The 14,721-nt window shown below is 38.2% G+C and overlaps 1 protein-coding gene across 4 annotated transcripts in view; it reads left to right on the forward strand.

Moving 5' to 3' along the window:
* Positions 1-14,721, forward strand: part of STX7 (syntaxin 7) — a 37,919-nt gene that overhangs the window by 11,713 nt on the left and 11,485 nt on the right. For all 4 annotated transcript variants that reach the window (XM_006084473.3, XM_006084474.3, XM_023750260.1 and 1 more), the window contains 2 exons: positions 11,778-11,847; positions 14,209-14,302. In XM_006084473.3, the coding sequence (XP_006084535.1) occupies positions 11,778-11,847; positions 14,209-14,302 (164 nt within the window). The remainder of the gene's footprint in view (positions 1-11,777; positions 11,848-14,208; positions 14,303-14,721) is intronic.

Below are 14,721 nucleotides of genomic sequence, written 5' to 3' on the forward strand. Positions count from 1 at the left end.
ACTAGCATATTGAGTAGTGTATTATTAGTGTATAGCTCAATGAATCACCTGTTACGACACCACACATGTAAATAAATAGAACATTACTAGCCCCGGAAGCTCTTCTCACACTTGTACCCTCTCTAAAGATAACTAGTGTCCTGACTTCTAACATGATTAATTTTCTTAGTTTTTAAGCTTTATTTAATAGAATCAAGTAATATGTTTTGTGTTGGACTTCTTTCTCCCATTATGTTTTTGGAATTCATCCATGTGGTTGCACGTAGTGTAGGTCTTTTGTTTTCAGTACTCTATAGTATTCCATATTCAAACATACCACAATCAGTTCTTTCTGTTGTTGATGGACATTTGGAGTGTTTCTGGTTCATGTTTCTTTGCTGTTATGAACATTCTTGCACATTCTTTTGTTTCATGTATGTAGGAATTGGGTTGCTGGATATGTGTGTGTTCAGCTATAGTAGATACAGCTAAGCAGTTACCTAAAGTAGTTGTACCAGGTTATACTCCCACCAACCAGTGATCAGAGTTTGTATTGCTCCAAATCCTTGCCAAATTTGGCATCTACAGTCTTTTACATTTTAGCTATATTTGTATCTCATTGTGATTTATGTTGCAATTTCCTCATTAGAATCAGACTTTTTAGAATATCACTTAGTTAGGAGAATCAATGAGACGATAGGAAAAGTTTCTAATTAGACTAGCTATATGTGTGTGCATGCACATTTTCTGAAATCAGATCCAAATAGCAGTGTGACTTTGAGTTAGCTATTTCACTTTCTAGGACATGATATTCTTTTTTTAAAAAAGATGTATTTTTATTGATTTCAGAGAGAAAGGGAAGGGAGAGAGAGATAGAAACATCAATGATGAGAATCATTGATCAGCTGCCTCCTGCGTGCCCCCTACTGGGGATCAAGCCCGCAACTCAGGCATGTGTCCTTGACTAGAATTGAACCCAGGACTGTTACGTCCATAGGCTGACACTATATCCACTGAGCCAAACCGGCTACACACACACACACACACACACACACACACACACACACACACACACATTCCCCTCCTCTCCCCTCTGGGCTGGGTTATGGTTTTCCACGTTTAACAGGCTATATTTTTAACCAAAGTTTTAAAGAATCCGGAAACTCTTATAACATATGCAGGATTATTCTCTTTGTTATTAAGAGAGCAATTGCCATATCTGGACCCATAATAAGTACTTTTAAAATCCCATAATAGATACAGTCATTCACAAGACCAGCTAGACTTGGGTATTATTTCTAAGTATTAAGAGGTGGGACAGTTGTAGTCACAGGGATTTTGGTGTTAATCATGTCAGAATTAGCCAAGTTATGAATTGGAGGAAATTAACACATAGAAATGATTAACAGCTGACCATGAAACATAGTCCTTGAGATAAAAGTTTTCCCTGTGTACCATGTTGTAGTAAGTCTTCCCATCAATGCTAATGAGACTCTGGCATTTGAGTTGTTATTTTTGTTTTTTAAGAGTAATCTGAAAGAGGAAGATACAGAGTGGCTAACAGTTAGCTTTTGGAAAATGAACAGAGTTGACCCATTGGTAATAAAGTATACTCATCTGAATTTATGTGTTCAGAGTGTTCTGCTAAAATATGCAGGATTTATTACATGGTGTGTGTGTGTGTGTGTGTGTGTGTGTGTGTGTGTGTGTGTGTTTTCCAGAAGATTTGGAAAGGCAGAACTTTCTGGAGAGGGATAAAATGTTTGAACTTAAGCCCATGTTGTAAAGGTTAAGAGAAGGTGACTGAAAAATATTTATGTTGAGTCTTTATGGTTTCAGTTTTTAAATGCTTAGCTCTTATAGATTATAGCTGTTAGTCCAACACAGATTTGTTTAAAGTTGAAAAAATATTTGTGTTGTAATTAATTAGCTGCTCATTCTGTGTGCATACTTAACTTATTTGTTAATTAGGACCAGTGCTTGGCTCTTGTCCCCATTAGGTCTTTAGGACTATGAGATGAAATACGAAGTCTATACAAATGTGAGCCCTTTTGTTACTACGAGCATGAATACAGTTTTTTTCATTAGAGTCTGGTGAAGGAGACACTTGTTTTTGCATCTTAACACATGATTGCACAAAAGGGAAGCTGACGTCAACTTCTCTATTTTAGTGCCAGGGCAAGCTTTTCTTGAAAAAAATAGTTCCAGTCCTGAGCAGTTTATGAAATTTACTGGAGCTGTGTGTATTTACCCAGGAATTGGGGATTTTTTTTTCCTGTTGGTGAGCATTTTTGGATGGGAAGGCAATTCATAGAGGAAAGGGAGTTGAAAACTGTTCTTCCTCTCTTTCTCCCTCCTCCTCTCCATCTCCCTCCTAAAATGCTATTTGGTAGATAGATAGATCGATCTACTTCTAACATCACACATCTGAAATGTTTAATGGGTTTCTTTTTTTCCCCTTGAGGAGAAAAACTTAAATAGCTTTGATTTCATTGTTATTTTCTTCATGCCTAAGCTGTTGACATTAAACAGAGATAGGTTTGAAAATTAATGTCTTATTCAAGGGAATTTTAACAAAGAGCAACAACTTCTTCTCTCTGGTGACTTTTCTCCTACATGACCAAACATGAGTGCTGTCTATGACCAAATCTGAGTGAACCCTTTTTTGTTTTATGAATTCCAACTTTAAGATATGACTCCTGGCCATGGCCATTGTGGTTGAGTGTCTTCCCATGTACCGAGTTACCAATTCCCGGTCAGGGCACATGCCCGGGTTTCAGGCTCAATTCCCAGTAGGGGATGTGCAGGGGGCAGCTCCAATTACTCTTTTCCTCATGAACCTGTTTTATTTTTATTATGTCTTTTATTAGTAAATTAAACACTACAACTATTCCCTACTAAAGTGTCAGCTCCCTGAAATAAAATGTCTTTTCACAGCTATGTCTGTACTATAGGAGCAGTGCCTGGCTTGCATCAGCCCTCCATAAAATCGCAATGCATGCTCTAAATTAGGTTACCCAATGTATTTAAATTACATGTATATATTTTCAAAAAGTAGTAGCCATTGGATAAATTTTTATTTTCCTTTCCTTTGGCCTTATGGCAGCAATCTCCCCTCATTTGGTAATAAGATGCTGTCTTGTGAAATTTTTCCCCCCATCTTTTAGTCTTCATATATTTTTTCTAAGTGCCAACATTTTTTGTTATCTGGTCCATAATCTCTTCTATGGCAGGGAGTCATGTCTTTATACATAATTGTATTCCTCAAGAGCCTTGCATGGAGAGGCTGCTAGGGCTTGTTGGTTGACAAAGGCTGGGACAGAAAATTTTAGAAAGAGAATGCTGTGGTGCCAGTGTGACTCTGGAAGGAAGGAAGACAGTTGAATAAGATGGGCAGCTGTCAGATGTCATGCCCGCAATGTACAAGTACCTCAGTGAAGAAGAAGCAAGGTGTATAAAGACATCTTAAAGGAAAGGCATGTTATCCTTTTGTGAATTCAGTTCTTAAAAGGAAACACATATGAATGTGAACAATGGAAAGAGACAAAGAGGAATGAGCAGGGTAAATAGAGCACACTATGTAAGTAGATACATGCAGCATTTTGAAAGTTCTAGTACTGGAAGCACTTCCCCAGGGGGCAGCTAGGATTGCTGCTCAGATACTTGTAGGTGGAAGAGGTTTCAGCAGTTCTTATTTTCATCTCTTTGATTATTTTTTGTTGCTTTTCACCAATTACTGAGCAATATTTTTCATTAAAGAGTAATTGCCTTTCATACTTACTCCAGACTGGGATTTTAAAAAGCAGTTTGCTTTTAATTTAGTTTGCCTATCAATTAACTTGGGAGAACCCAAAGTTCCTACAAGTAGTGCTCTGTAAGTCTCTCCTAGTTCCTCTAGTTTCCACTTCACCAGTGCCTCTTATCTGGCCATCTCCTCCATGAGTTCTTTTGTGATCTTCTTTAGAACTGTGGATGCCTCATTGAGTTAAAAAAAAATAGTGGTACTATTTTAGGTTATAATTTTTACCTTAATCTGCTTTGTGGCAACATTTTTTTTCTGCTGCGTTTTCTTTGTAGGGAATTTGCTATGCTTTTCTATAATTTTTTGATATATTTCTTGTGTGTGGTTATACCTGCTCTTTTTGTTGTTGTTCAGGAGAATGAGTTTGATGTTCTGGCTATGGGGGGAGGGGAAGTGCCCAGTCTCTCTGCTCAAGGTCTCCTTTCTCTCTGCCCTGCATGAGGCCTATTTCCTTGCCCTGCTTCTCAGAACCCAGTTTGGTGTAGGAGAGCTTTCCCCTCCGTTGGCCCCAAGATACACAGCCACGAATTCCTGAGGAGTCTGCCTCCTTCCCCTTTCCACCTCCCCCAGCAGAGGACCCCGGTCCTCTCAGCCCTGCTCCTGGTCCCACTCAGGGTGTGATTATGTTCCTCTGGAAGTGGGCATTTGCTGGTGATACCTTGCCGCTCTGCCTCCCCCGCTCCGCTCTCAAACTCCCCTATTTCCTACCCCACCCACGTGGCTTCCCACACAGGATCTGCCCTTTTCTGTTGCTTTTGGCCACGTGTACATATTTTTGAGAATTTTGTTGTTGTCTTAATTTCTCTGCAAATATAACTTTGATGGGTCCCCCCTCTTACCCCCAAACCTTCCTCCACCCCTCCCCCCCCATGTTCTGTATGGCTTCAGGAAGGAAGATTCAGACACAAACTTCAACCATGTTCCCATTGGAAGCAGAAACCCATTTTCAGTGTTTTAGCAACATCTGAGTAGCCCTATTTTGGTAAATAGCCCTGATCAGAAATTAGGACTGAGGTAGCGGTTTGGGAATCGCTGCTGCCGCCATGTAAATTGGAGGTGAACTTTGTGACGTGGCCTACCTTTTGGCTGCTTTTGGAGCTGAAGGAGTTATTGGGCCAAGTTCACCAGGGAGGTGGGCCAAGGGGGCAGTGGTCAGGAAGGTTGGAGAACTAGAATGAGGCTTCACCTTACCCCACTCCTTTATTGAGATCCTTTTATTTTTTTTTAAGGATTGTTTTCCATTTTAAAACTACAAAATAGATTTTATATGTTCTGCCATAAACAAAAACAACCAATAAGCCAGGACTCTACATAAGCCAGCGGTTCTCAACCTGTGGGTCGCAACCCCTTTGGGGGTTGAACGACCCTTTCACAGGGGTCACCTAAGACCATCGTAAAACACATATATAATTACATATTGTTTTTGTGAGAGCAACGAAAATAATTTTATGGTTGGGGGTCACCACAACATGAGGAACCGTATTACAGGGTCGCGGCATTAGGAAGGTTGAGAACCACTGAAGCAAACTGAGAACAGCTATTTTCAGAAAACGTGATAAACTGTCTTACAAACATAAGCCATCCGGTTTTTAAAATAAAACTTTTAAAAACTCAGAGGTCTTCAGGTGGCACATACCAGACAACTTGGAGGAGGAAACAGAATATGTGGGTACGACTCTCACATTGTTGAAAACCTGGTTTTGCTGAGAGCAAAGGTCTGTTCCATGACTCCTCAGTTTATATAGGTTGGCTTGGTTTTTTTTCTCAAGAAAAAAAAACGTAGGAAGGAGGCACCAATGACTCGAGAGACAACGAGGGGATCCTGGCAGAGTTTCATTTCAGACACAGGTTAGGAGCTGCTTCGCCAAATCCTGGCCTGTGCTCACTGCTCACACAGGTCACCTTCTCAAGGGGCCCCTTGCTGCCCGGGTCTTTGTTACTTCTGATTCCAGACCCTCTCAGAGCAGGTGAACTGAGCAGGTACATGAGATCAAACATTAGGACTGAATATCTCTGCTAAGATAGAACTTGCCATGTCCTGGCCATCTCAGAAATCTAACTGTTGTTCCCATGCAGTCAAATGACTTGTTTTTGTACTTTATTTTTGAGCCCGTGCCTTCAGATTTAACTCTTTATTAACCTACAATAAGTTTAAAACGCCCTAAATTTCTACTTTGTTAATAACCTCTCTGGCTTCTACCTTTGAAGTATCTCGGAAGGACACAACGAGGAATTTGAAATTGAATGTATTCTAAATGTGAAATTGCTTCGCGGGGGCAGCATCTGCCTTCGCGTGCTGGGCAGGCGGCACAGCAGACCAGGGGGCTTGGCCCCTGGAGGCCCGTGTACACTGGAGATTCATCCTTTGGAAGATCTGCATCTTCCTCGCCACCCCTTCTCTCCACAATTTGCGTCAGTTCTTTTACCCGCAAAGAAGATAAGCTCCCTGTTCGGGTCACGAGATGGAGCATGAGATAGAGAGCCTATTTGGAAAAAAGCCTGTAATTCTTTCAGATTCTCTGGGGAGTTTTCTCCACTTGTGGTGTGCCTTTTAGAATTATATGCACCTTTTTCTTGGACTATGAAATAGACCAAGTTGACTTGATTTATTTTCTGAGGACCGTTTTGTATTGATCTTTTTTTTTGGCTACTGATACAGGTATTTACTTGTGATAATTTTCCCATGCACCTTGTACCTTGTAACAAACCTAACCTAATGATTCTCTAATTGTAGTTAACATGACCCGTTTTAATATATATATAGAATCTATATACATAAAAGGCTAATATGCTAACTGCCCATCTGGGTAATGACGTCACGTAGCAATGCCCAGCTTCCTCTCCCTAGCGACTAGCCTCCTTGGAGTTTCTTCAGCCCAGGAACACGACTTGCTTTATAGCCAGGTAGAAACATTTTAAATTGTAACCAAATGTCTGTGAAGTGTTTTCCCTTGCCTCATCTCCTTTGATCCTTACAGAAGTTCTGGAGCAGGTAGATAGGAGAGTCAGTGGAATCCTATTTTCTTTTCATTAGCCGGAAAATGGAGATTTAGAAAGTTTAGAAACTTGACCCAACTGAAAAAAAGTAAGAAATGGTGGACCTTGAAAATGACTTCAGGTTTTATCACTGCACAGAATATAGTCAAACACTGCTGCAGTTAAATATTTTACTCTTTGTTCTCCCTGCGTGATCTATAATAATAATTTGCTTCTTGTTGATATTTATTGCTGTGTTGCGGACAACTACCTGAAAGAGAAGTTAGGGTGCTTCACTGGGCTGGAAAAAGTTTAGCTACATCAGAAAGCAGGTCTAATTAAGCAAGTTTATTCCATATCTATAAAAGGCTAAGTTGACTTGCACATGCATGATAAAGCTCTTGCTGACGCCAATCGCACGCATGTGTTTTGATCTGTCATTGTCAGTCGTGAATTTGGTTGACACTTCTATTATAGAGAAAGGGTGAATAGTGATATTAAAATATTTCTTCTAATTAATTTCCTTTCAATGTGCACAAATTCGTGCACCGGGCCACTAGTCTCTTATAATACTGCAAACCTCTGTTTAAAACAGGTAGAGGGTTTGATAGGTGAGAAAAGACTTGAGTGTAAAACAGAGTTTGTTTCTTTTAATATTTACTTTTTTTTTCTAGTTCAATTTCAATCACGTCACTTGTATGTAACTGCTAGGAACTTGTCAGGTAGCAGACTCCTGCCTCCTAAATATGGGGTATAACTATCTTGTGTCAATTGATATCTACCATTATCTCTACAATTGTTGTAACAGGCAGTAAAGTTATAGTACCCTCTTGAGGCATGGCTCACATTAGTTAGTTATGTTAATAAGAACATTCTTACTCATTTCTGACTTCAGGAGAAAAACAAACCAGTTTATACTGTTAGCTCTCATTGAGCTCTCACTATAGGCAGGTCACATTACATAGCCTTCAACACCAACAGCTGCCTCAGTTTTATGACATAAAAAATACTTTCCTATGAAGCATTTTTTACCTATTCCACTAGATGGCAGCAGACCCTCGTGGAACAGAATGGGTCTTCAGTCCTGAAGCTCTGCAGATTCCCAGAGAGGGACTGTTTTTGTTTTGAGGAAATAGCAATGCACCTTTTCTGGATGTTTGGATGTATGGGAAATAGTGTTCTCTTGATTTTATGAAAAATGTAAGATATTCTCTAAAGTCACCTCTTTAGAAGTGAACAATGTAAAAATAATTTGTTCATTGTACCGTGCAGAGGTGCATCTTGATCTGATCCTACCTCCATGGATTATGTAAATTTTTTTCCAAGAAACTGTTTATGGTTATGTAAAGAATATGTTCCTTAAGTTTCATGTTTCAAGAGTTTTCTTTAAAGTTGGACATACAGCAATTAAAATTGAATATGACTATCCCATAAATTCACAATACCCAGGCTAGATAACAAAGTGAAACCCATTAGACTTGCTATGGAGAAATTAGGAGTGATTATCCGTTTTTCCACATCACTATCCAGTTTGTCATCCACCTAGAAACTTCTTTATTTGACTCTAGTTGCTGCTCTACAGCTGGAAACAGGTACAGTATGTATTAGTACTTTTCCCTGAGTAGCTATTCCATGTTTCTCTGCCTTCATTCAACACTTTGTTTAGAGTGATCCAGACTTTCAAACCAGGGTCCCCGTTGCTCCGGCTCACATGTTGTGTGATACTAACTGCTATGGTTAAAGATGGCAGTATTCACTAGTTCCCTCCAGCTGCTAAGATTGAAGTTCCTTCTCCTCTCACGTTGGTATGAGTTGGTATACCCTTACCTCCCATTAGCAACAACCTCAGTCAGTGACATTATACTATCCTGGCACCAAATGGATGGATGCATTCTTCTACTCGGGTGAAGACATAGTTGTATTTATGACTTGGATATTGTCTCTGTCACCTCCAGAGATGGAAGAAAATTTGCCGTGGGGTAATTTGGTACACAATGTGAAATATTTGCCTTCAACTTTCACCCCTTAGTTCCCAAATCTAAGTTTTCTTTCTGGCTGTGGGTGGAACAGCACCCTGGAGTGGTTATCCTTTGAGAGCATAGTGATCCTGTGGGACAGCTTTCGAAAATACACTCTCCCAGGCGACACCATCATTGAGCCTTCATTAGGACATTAAACATTCTAGCTCAGCAGGTTCTAGGTAAAGAGATACTGGCAGGGCAATGAATCCCTGTGTCCTTGGAAGATCTGTTCATTTTTTTTCCTCTGTAATTAAGTGTCTTGCTCAGAAGCACTGGTGTGTGGAATACCATGATTGTGACTGATACATGGACTGGGAAGCTGGTAGAATCTTGGAGTGATCTACAGTGCTACTGTTTCAGTTAATATAAAATTCTGCCTCCACTAAGGTGGAAGGGGTATAATCATCTTGCCACTGGGTGGCTGCCTGATATCATATCACGTATTTACATTTGCTTGCTATTGCTACAAAGTGGTATGTAGCATTGCTGGTAATCATGTTAGTATGAGAAAGGGGAAGTCCACGTTGATGAGCCTATATGTGGCTTTTATTCCTCTATTCCTAGTTTATTTTCCCATTGAACAAATGTTATAGGAAGTGGGGTGAGGGACAAGCTGACTGGCATACATAGAACAATATGAAGTAAGAGATATACCAATGAGACTACCTAACACCTAATGCACAGTGGGCAGCTCAGGTCGCTTGGTTACCTGGTATACCATTGTTTGCTTTTAATCCAGGGCTCAGTAGCAAGATCAGAACTCTTCCTCAAAAGGATCAATGGGTTTGCCAAAGAGAGCATGATTTAGCCTTAAGATTCTAAGGGACTCCTATGGGTATTTTTTTTCCTATTGGGTCTTAGGACTGGTTTTATACAGCATCCTGGTAATAAACAGGCATTTCAGTTACCATTGGATCAGTGAGGTCATTAAAGCCAAGTTGTGGAGCTACTTGTACTAGCACTTGAACTAGCTGGATTGCAGTTTCTTTGGGGGAGTTGAAGCCAGAGCTGGTCACCTTTTGGGGCATTCAGTAAAATGGGTTGGAGCAGCATAATTTTCACCAAGCGCTGTTCCCTATTTGTAGTGAGACTAGAGAAAAGCAATTTGTCATCTGCTTTGCAGGAGTATGTCAACAATTTATACAGATTAAGGGACCAAGATTCATTCTTTTCTGAGGGCCCTATATTTTCATGGAATTTATCTTCTACCTGTTGGCGTACTTACAACCTTCCCTGGCCCCTAAGTACATGTTGCTTCTTGCTTTTCAGATCCTAAAAGCAGATATAAGCATTGTGTTGCCTAGTGTGGTGTCCTAAAGGAGGAGATGATCAATATCCTTGAAAACCACTTACACTACAGAGATGTGAGCATATATAAACCAAGATAAAACTATTAAGGCTCACTGCTCTTCTGTCCAACTGAAAGCATACTCCTCCTGTTTTCTGTTTCTTTTAGGATAGAGCAAAGTGAAATTAAGTGGTATCAGCAGGTCTATGCAAGATAACAGAATTTGTGATGGTCTGTGGTAAATGTCCCATTTTGAAGAGCTTGTCAATTGGAGTCACTACCTGACTAGGGTTCTGCTAGCCATCATGACTTATCTTCTGCATCCTCCAGGCAGACCAATAAATGGGAATGGGAGGGGTATCACCACTCTCAGCTTGTCAGGGTTTTGGTGGCATTTCTGAGCAAGGACATAGGGACCGGAGTTGTTCTTGGTTCACCGTTTTGCTAGAGTGCAGAGCCACCAGGGGCTTTCAATTTTCTCTTCCATTCCCTAAAACCTGTAGGCAGAAAGCATTAAAACTGGGGCTGCTGAGTCTCTCTGTTTGAAAAAAATAAACTAGGGGAATAACCACTTGGGGTATTTAGGCTCCCACTGAACTTCTTTTTTTTGGTGGGTGATAACTTTCCTTTTTTTTAATATTAGACTTCTGGTTTGTGAGCTTAGCATGAATTTTAAATCCCTGATTTTTAACTTTTTTAAACCTATAGAAAAATAAAAGTATAGTATAGTGAGATTTTTATATACCTTCACCTGGATTCACCAATTGTTGAATTTTTTCAACATTTGTTTACTATCCCTCACTCCAAATTCAAATTCTTCAATTGTCCCCACAATTTTTTATAGCAGTTTTTTTTTTTTGATTTAGAATCTAGTGAAAAATCACATTACCTTTTGATTGCTTTATTATTTTGGTCTCTTCCGTTCTTTAATTTAGAAAGCTCGCCTGCTTTTAATTTTTTTCCTTTTGTGGTATCGACATTTGAAAAGTCCAGGCCAATTTTTTTGTAGATTATCCCACAATGTAGATCAGTCTGATTCCTTTCTCATGATTGGATTCAGGTTAAATATTTTGGCAAGACAAACGCATAGGTCCTATTGTGACTTTCTCATCGCATTGTCAGGAGGCTCTTCGTGCCAGTTTGTACCATTGGTGGTGCTAAATGTGATTATTCATTTTAAGCAACAAATTTACCTATGATAACTTAGCTCTTTTATAATTAATGCCATCTATGTGGTAGTAATTTCAGGTCTTGTGAATATCCTGTGGTTTTCTCATCCTTTGATGATCTGCTTGAATCACTTATTACAGAGTAATTGAAAAATGAGTTTTTTTCTAATTCTGTTAATCCTCGTTTATTAACCATAATTCATTTACTTTATATTCCAATGAATTGTGTAATTGTTGCTATTATCTTCCTCACAATTTTTAAGTGAAAGTCCATGTGCCATTGCGCCAAATGTTCTGATGGGAGAGGGAAGAATATAATACTTTTGGATTGTAAATGCAATTTGCTATGTTAATGCCCCTCCCCCCACAATTTCCTCTTGAAAATTAATTCATTATCTCTAATTAGATTCAAATAAACCATTTACTTCACTTTTTAAACCGTTTTCTATATTTATCTTTGTTTTTTCTAATTTCTCAATTGCTTATATTAATTGTTGCCCTACCATCTGTAACAATTATACATTTGTTTTCCATCATAATAGCTGTGGAAATACAGAGGACACTGAATCAACTTGGAACACCTCAAGATACTCCTGAATTGAGGCAACAGCTGTAAGTATTTAATTAAACAAAAAGAAAAAGGAAGAATGGGAAAAATAACTGTTATATTCCTTTCATAGTGTGTAGTGTTATGCTTACTGGAGAAAACAATGGGAAATTAATAAGGTATTTCTGCTCCCCTATTTGTACCAAGCTTTTGTGTAAGTTTTTCCCTATCCAGAGCAGGCAGATGTTTGTTTGTTGTTTTTTTAAAGATATGGCTTACCATATCAAAGCAGGACTTTATTAGTTACTTTTCTTATATATATTTTTTTCATTTTCCAGTTTTATTTATTTAAAAAATCTTTATTGTTGAAAGTATTACATATGTCCCCTTTGTCCCCCCATTGACCTCTTCTAGTCCGCCCACCGCCCCAAGTCTTCACCACCCTATTGTCAGTGAACATGGGTTTTCTTATACTTTTTAAATAGGTTGTTTTTTATGGCTTTTAAAAACTAGTACTCTAAGCTTCTCTGTGTGTGTGATTTACTTCTTATGGCTATCCATCCCTACAGTGCTACAGTGACCAGATTTTTATTTGATTTAGATCGAATACATATCCAATATGAGCTATTCCCCAAAAGCTTATACCAACATACTTGAATTTCAGGAAGCATTAGTCTCTGTTAAAAAATATAACATGTTTCTATAATACATATTTCAGTGAATTAATATGCTGTTAGAAGAACAGCAGTTGTATTTTGTGGTGTTATAGATTTTACAGTGTTTTCTTATACGTTTTCTCATCTGAACCTTATAAAATTGGGGTGAAATAAATCAGAAGAACTATTTTCATTTTGCTTATAAGGAAAACATGTCCACTTGGGGTTTGATGATTTGCCCAACATCATTCTGAACGTGAGTTTTAAATCTTAGCTCAGCACAGACACAGCTGCAAATTTCAAGTAACATATATGTAATAAGTTACATGCCAAACAACATTGGCTCTGAAGGAAAAAATGAAGAAGAAATTAAAAGATAGGTAATAATAATTCCCATTTCTTATGAATTACAATTTGAAGAATTTACAGTTATCTCTAATTTATATTGTACTTCTCTGTTGTGTATAAATGTCAGAGTGGTAAAAATGCCCTAATCTAAATAATAAACCATCATTTATTAGAATGAAGTAAAATGAAATAGAAACACATAATTCTTAATAGTTACAATATTTTGCTAACATTAAAAGCAGAGATTCTGAATCTGTAGATATCATTAAAGTGTTCTTTTTAGAATTTTAATTATATGACTTTTTCTAAAGATTTAAAAAGGCATATTAAAAATAGGGTACTCAGGAAATATTTACAAATAGGTATAATTCTTATTGGTCAAGTGCAGATATCTGTATGTAAACATATTCTTCTGTAGTATCTTGTTATTTTAAAGGATCCTAAGTGGTGACTAATACGTGTTTAAAATGAGAAATGTCATGTAATATGTATGAGAGGTACCGATGTTGTAATTTATAAAGCATCACATGAATACTAGCTTTTTTTAGTGTCATGTTCTTTAGTTAGAAATCTTTTAACTTTATAAGCTAGCTAGCAAGTTGGTTGTGGATACTGATATAATTTACTGCTGTTATTGTGGCCTGTTCACTGTGGAAAAATGCTATTTTTTTTCAGCAGCAAACTTTAATAGTAAATTTGTAATATTACTTACTACCTTTTCCCTTTTTCTCTTTTTAAGTATTTGTAGGACATAAATTCCCAGGTAGAGAAATATGAGAGGCCAGATGTACCTTAAGACCTGAGAACTGGGCAAAGTTTAGGGCAACAAATCCTCTTTACTAATTGATGACCTCCCAACTGTGGGATGCAGATAAAAGGCTCCCACACCCCCAGTGTCTCTAGTTGGCTTGAGTCATCTTCTTTTCTAAATACTACTGATAGTTATTTCTCAAAGTTTGGTTACCCATCCTGTGTGAGTAAAGAACTTTCTTTTTTTTTAAAAAAAATATATATATATTTTATTGATTTTTTACAGAGAGGAAGGGAGAGGGATAGAGAGTTAGAAACATTGATAAGAGAGAAACATTGATCAGCTGCCTCCTGCACACCCCCTACTGGTGACGTGCCCACAACCAAGGTACATGCCCTTGACCGGAATCGAACCTGGGACCCTTCAGTTCACAGGCTGACACTCTATCCACTGAGCAAAACCGGTTAGGGCAAGAACTTTCCATGTCATATTTACTCAATATTCATCAAAGAATAGCCTCTGACAATTTTATTTTCATACAGAAATTCTGAGGCAGTCTGTAAAAAAAGTGATTTTTATAAAACTATCCATCAGGATTAATTCAAGTGGCAGAGTCATAGCTTAATGAAATATATTTATCCTTTCTCTATAATCTGTGTTTCTTTCTTTAGGCAACAGAAGCAGCAGTACACTAACCAACTTGCTAAAGAAACAGATAAGTACATTAAAGAGTTTGGATCTCTGCCCACCACCCCCAGTGAACAGGTACCAAGCTTTTAAAACACATTGTTGATGCATTGAATGTGAAAGGAATCCAATGTCTTATGGGATCTTTGAACTGTTACGCTAGAAAGGAAATTAGGAGGGGGGGATATTCTATTTGAGATTAGTTCACAGAACACAAAACTATATTTAATTGCCCAGGTAATATCCTGTGGTTCAATAAAGCAAAAATTATTTCCATTCAGTTGCCCTGACCCATAATTAAATAAGTGCTCAGAAAATGCCTCCTGAGTAATTGTTTCCTGGCCTTCCAGGACCGACCCCACATAACATGCGCACATTCAAGATGTGAGGTGTCCTAAGGGCACATATGTATTTCCTTGCTTACTTAGTGGATGTTGTTAGTTAGGTAAAAGTACAAGGCTTTATTTTCCTTAAAAGGAAAAAAGAGAACTACTTTA

The sequence above is a fragment of the Myotis lucifugus genome, unplaced genomic scaffold (genome assembly GCF_000147115.1).
Source record: "Myotis lucifugus unplaced genomic scaffold, Myoluc2.0 scaffold_11, whole genome shotgun sequence".
NCBI lineage: Eukaryota > Metazoa > Chordata > Mammalia > Chiroptera > Vespertilionidae > Myotis > Myotis lucifugus.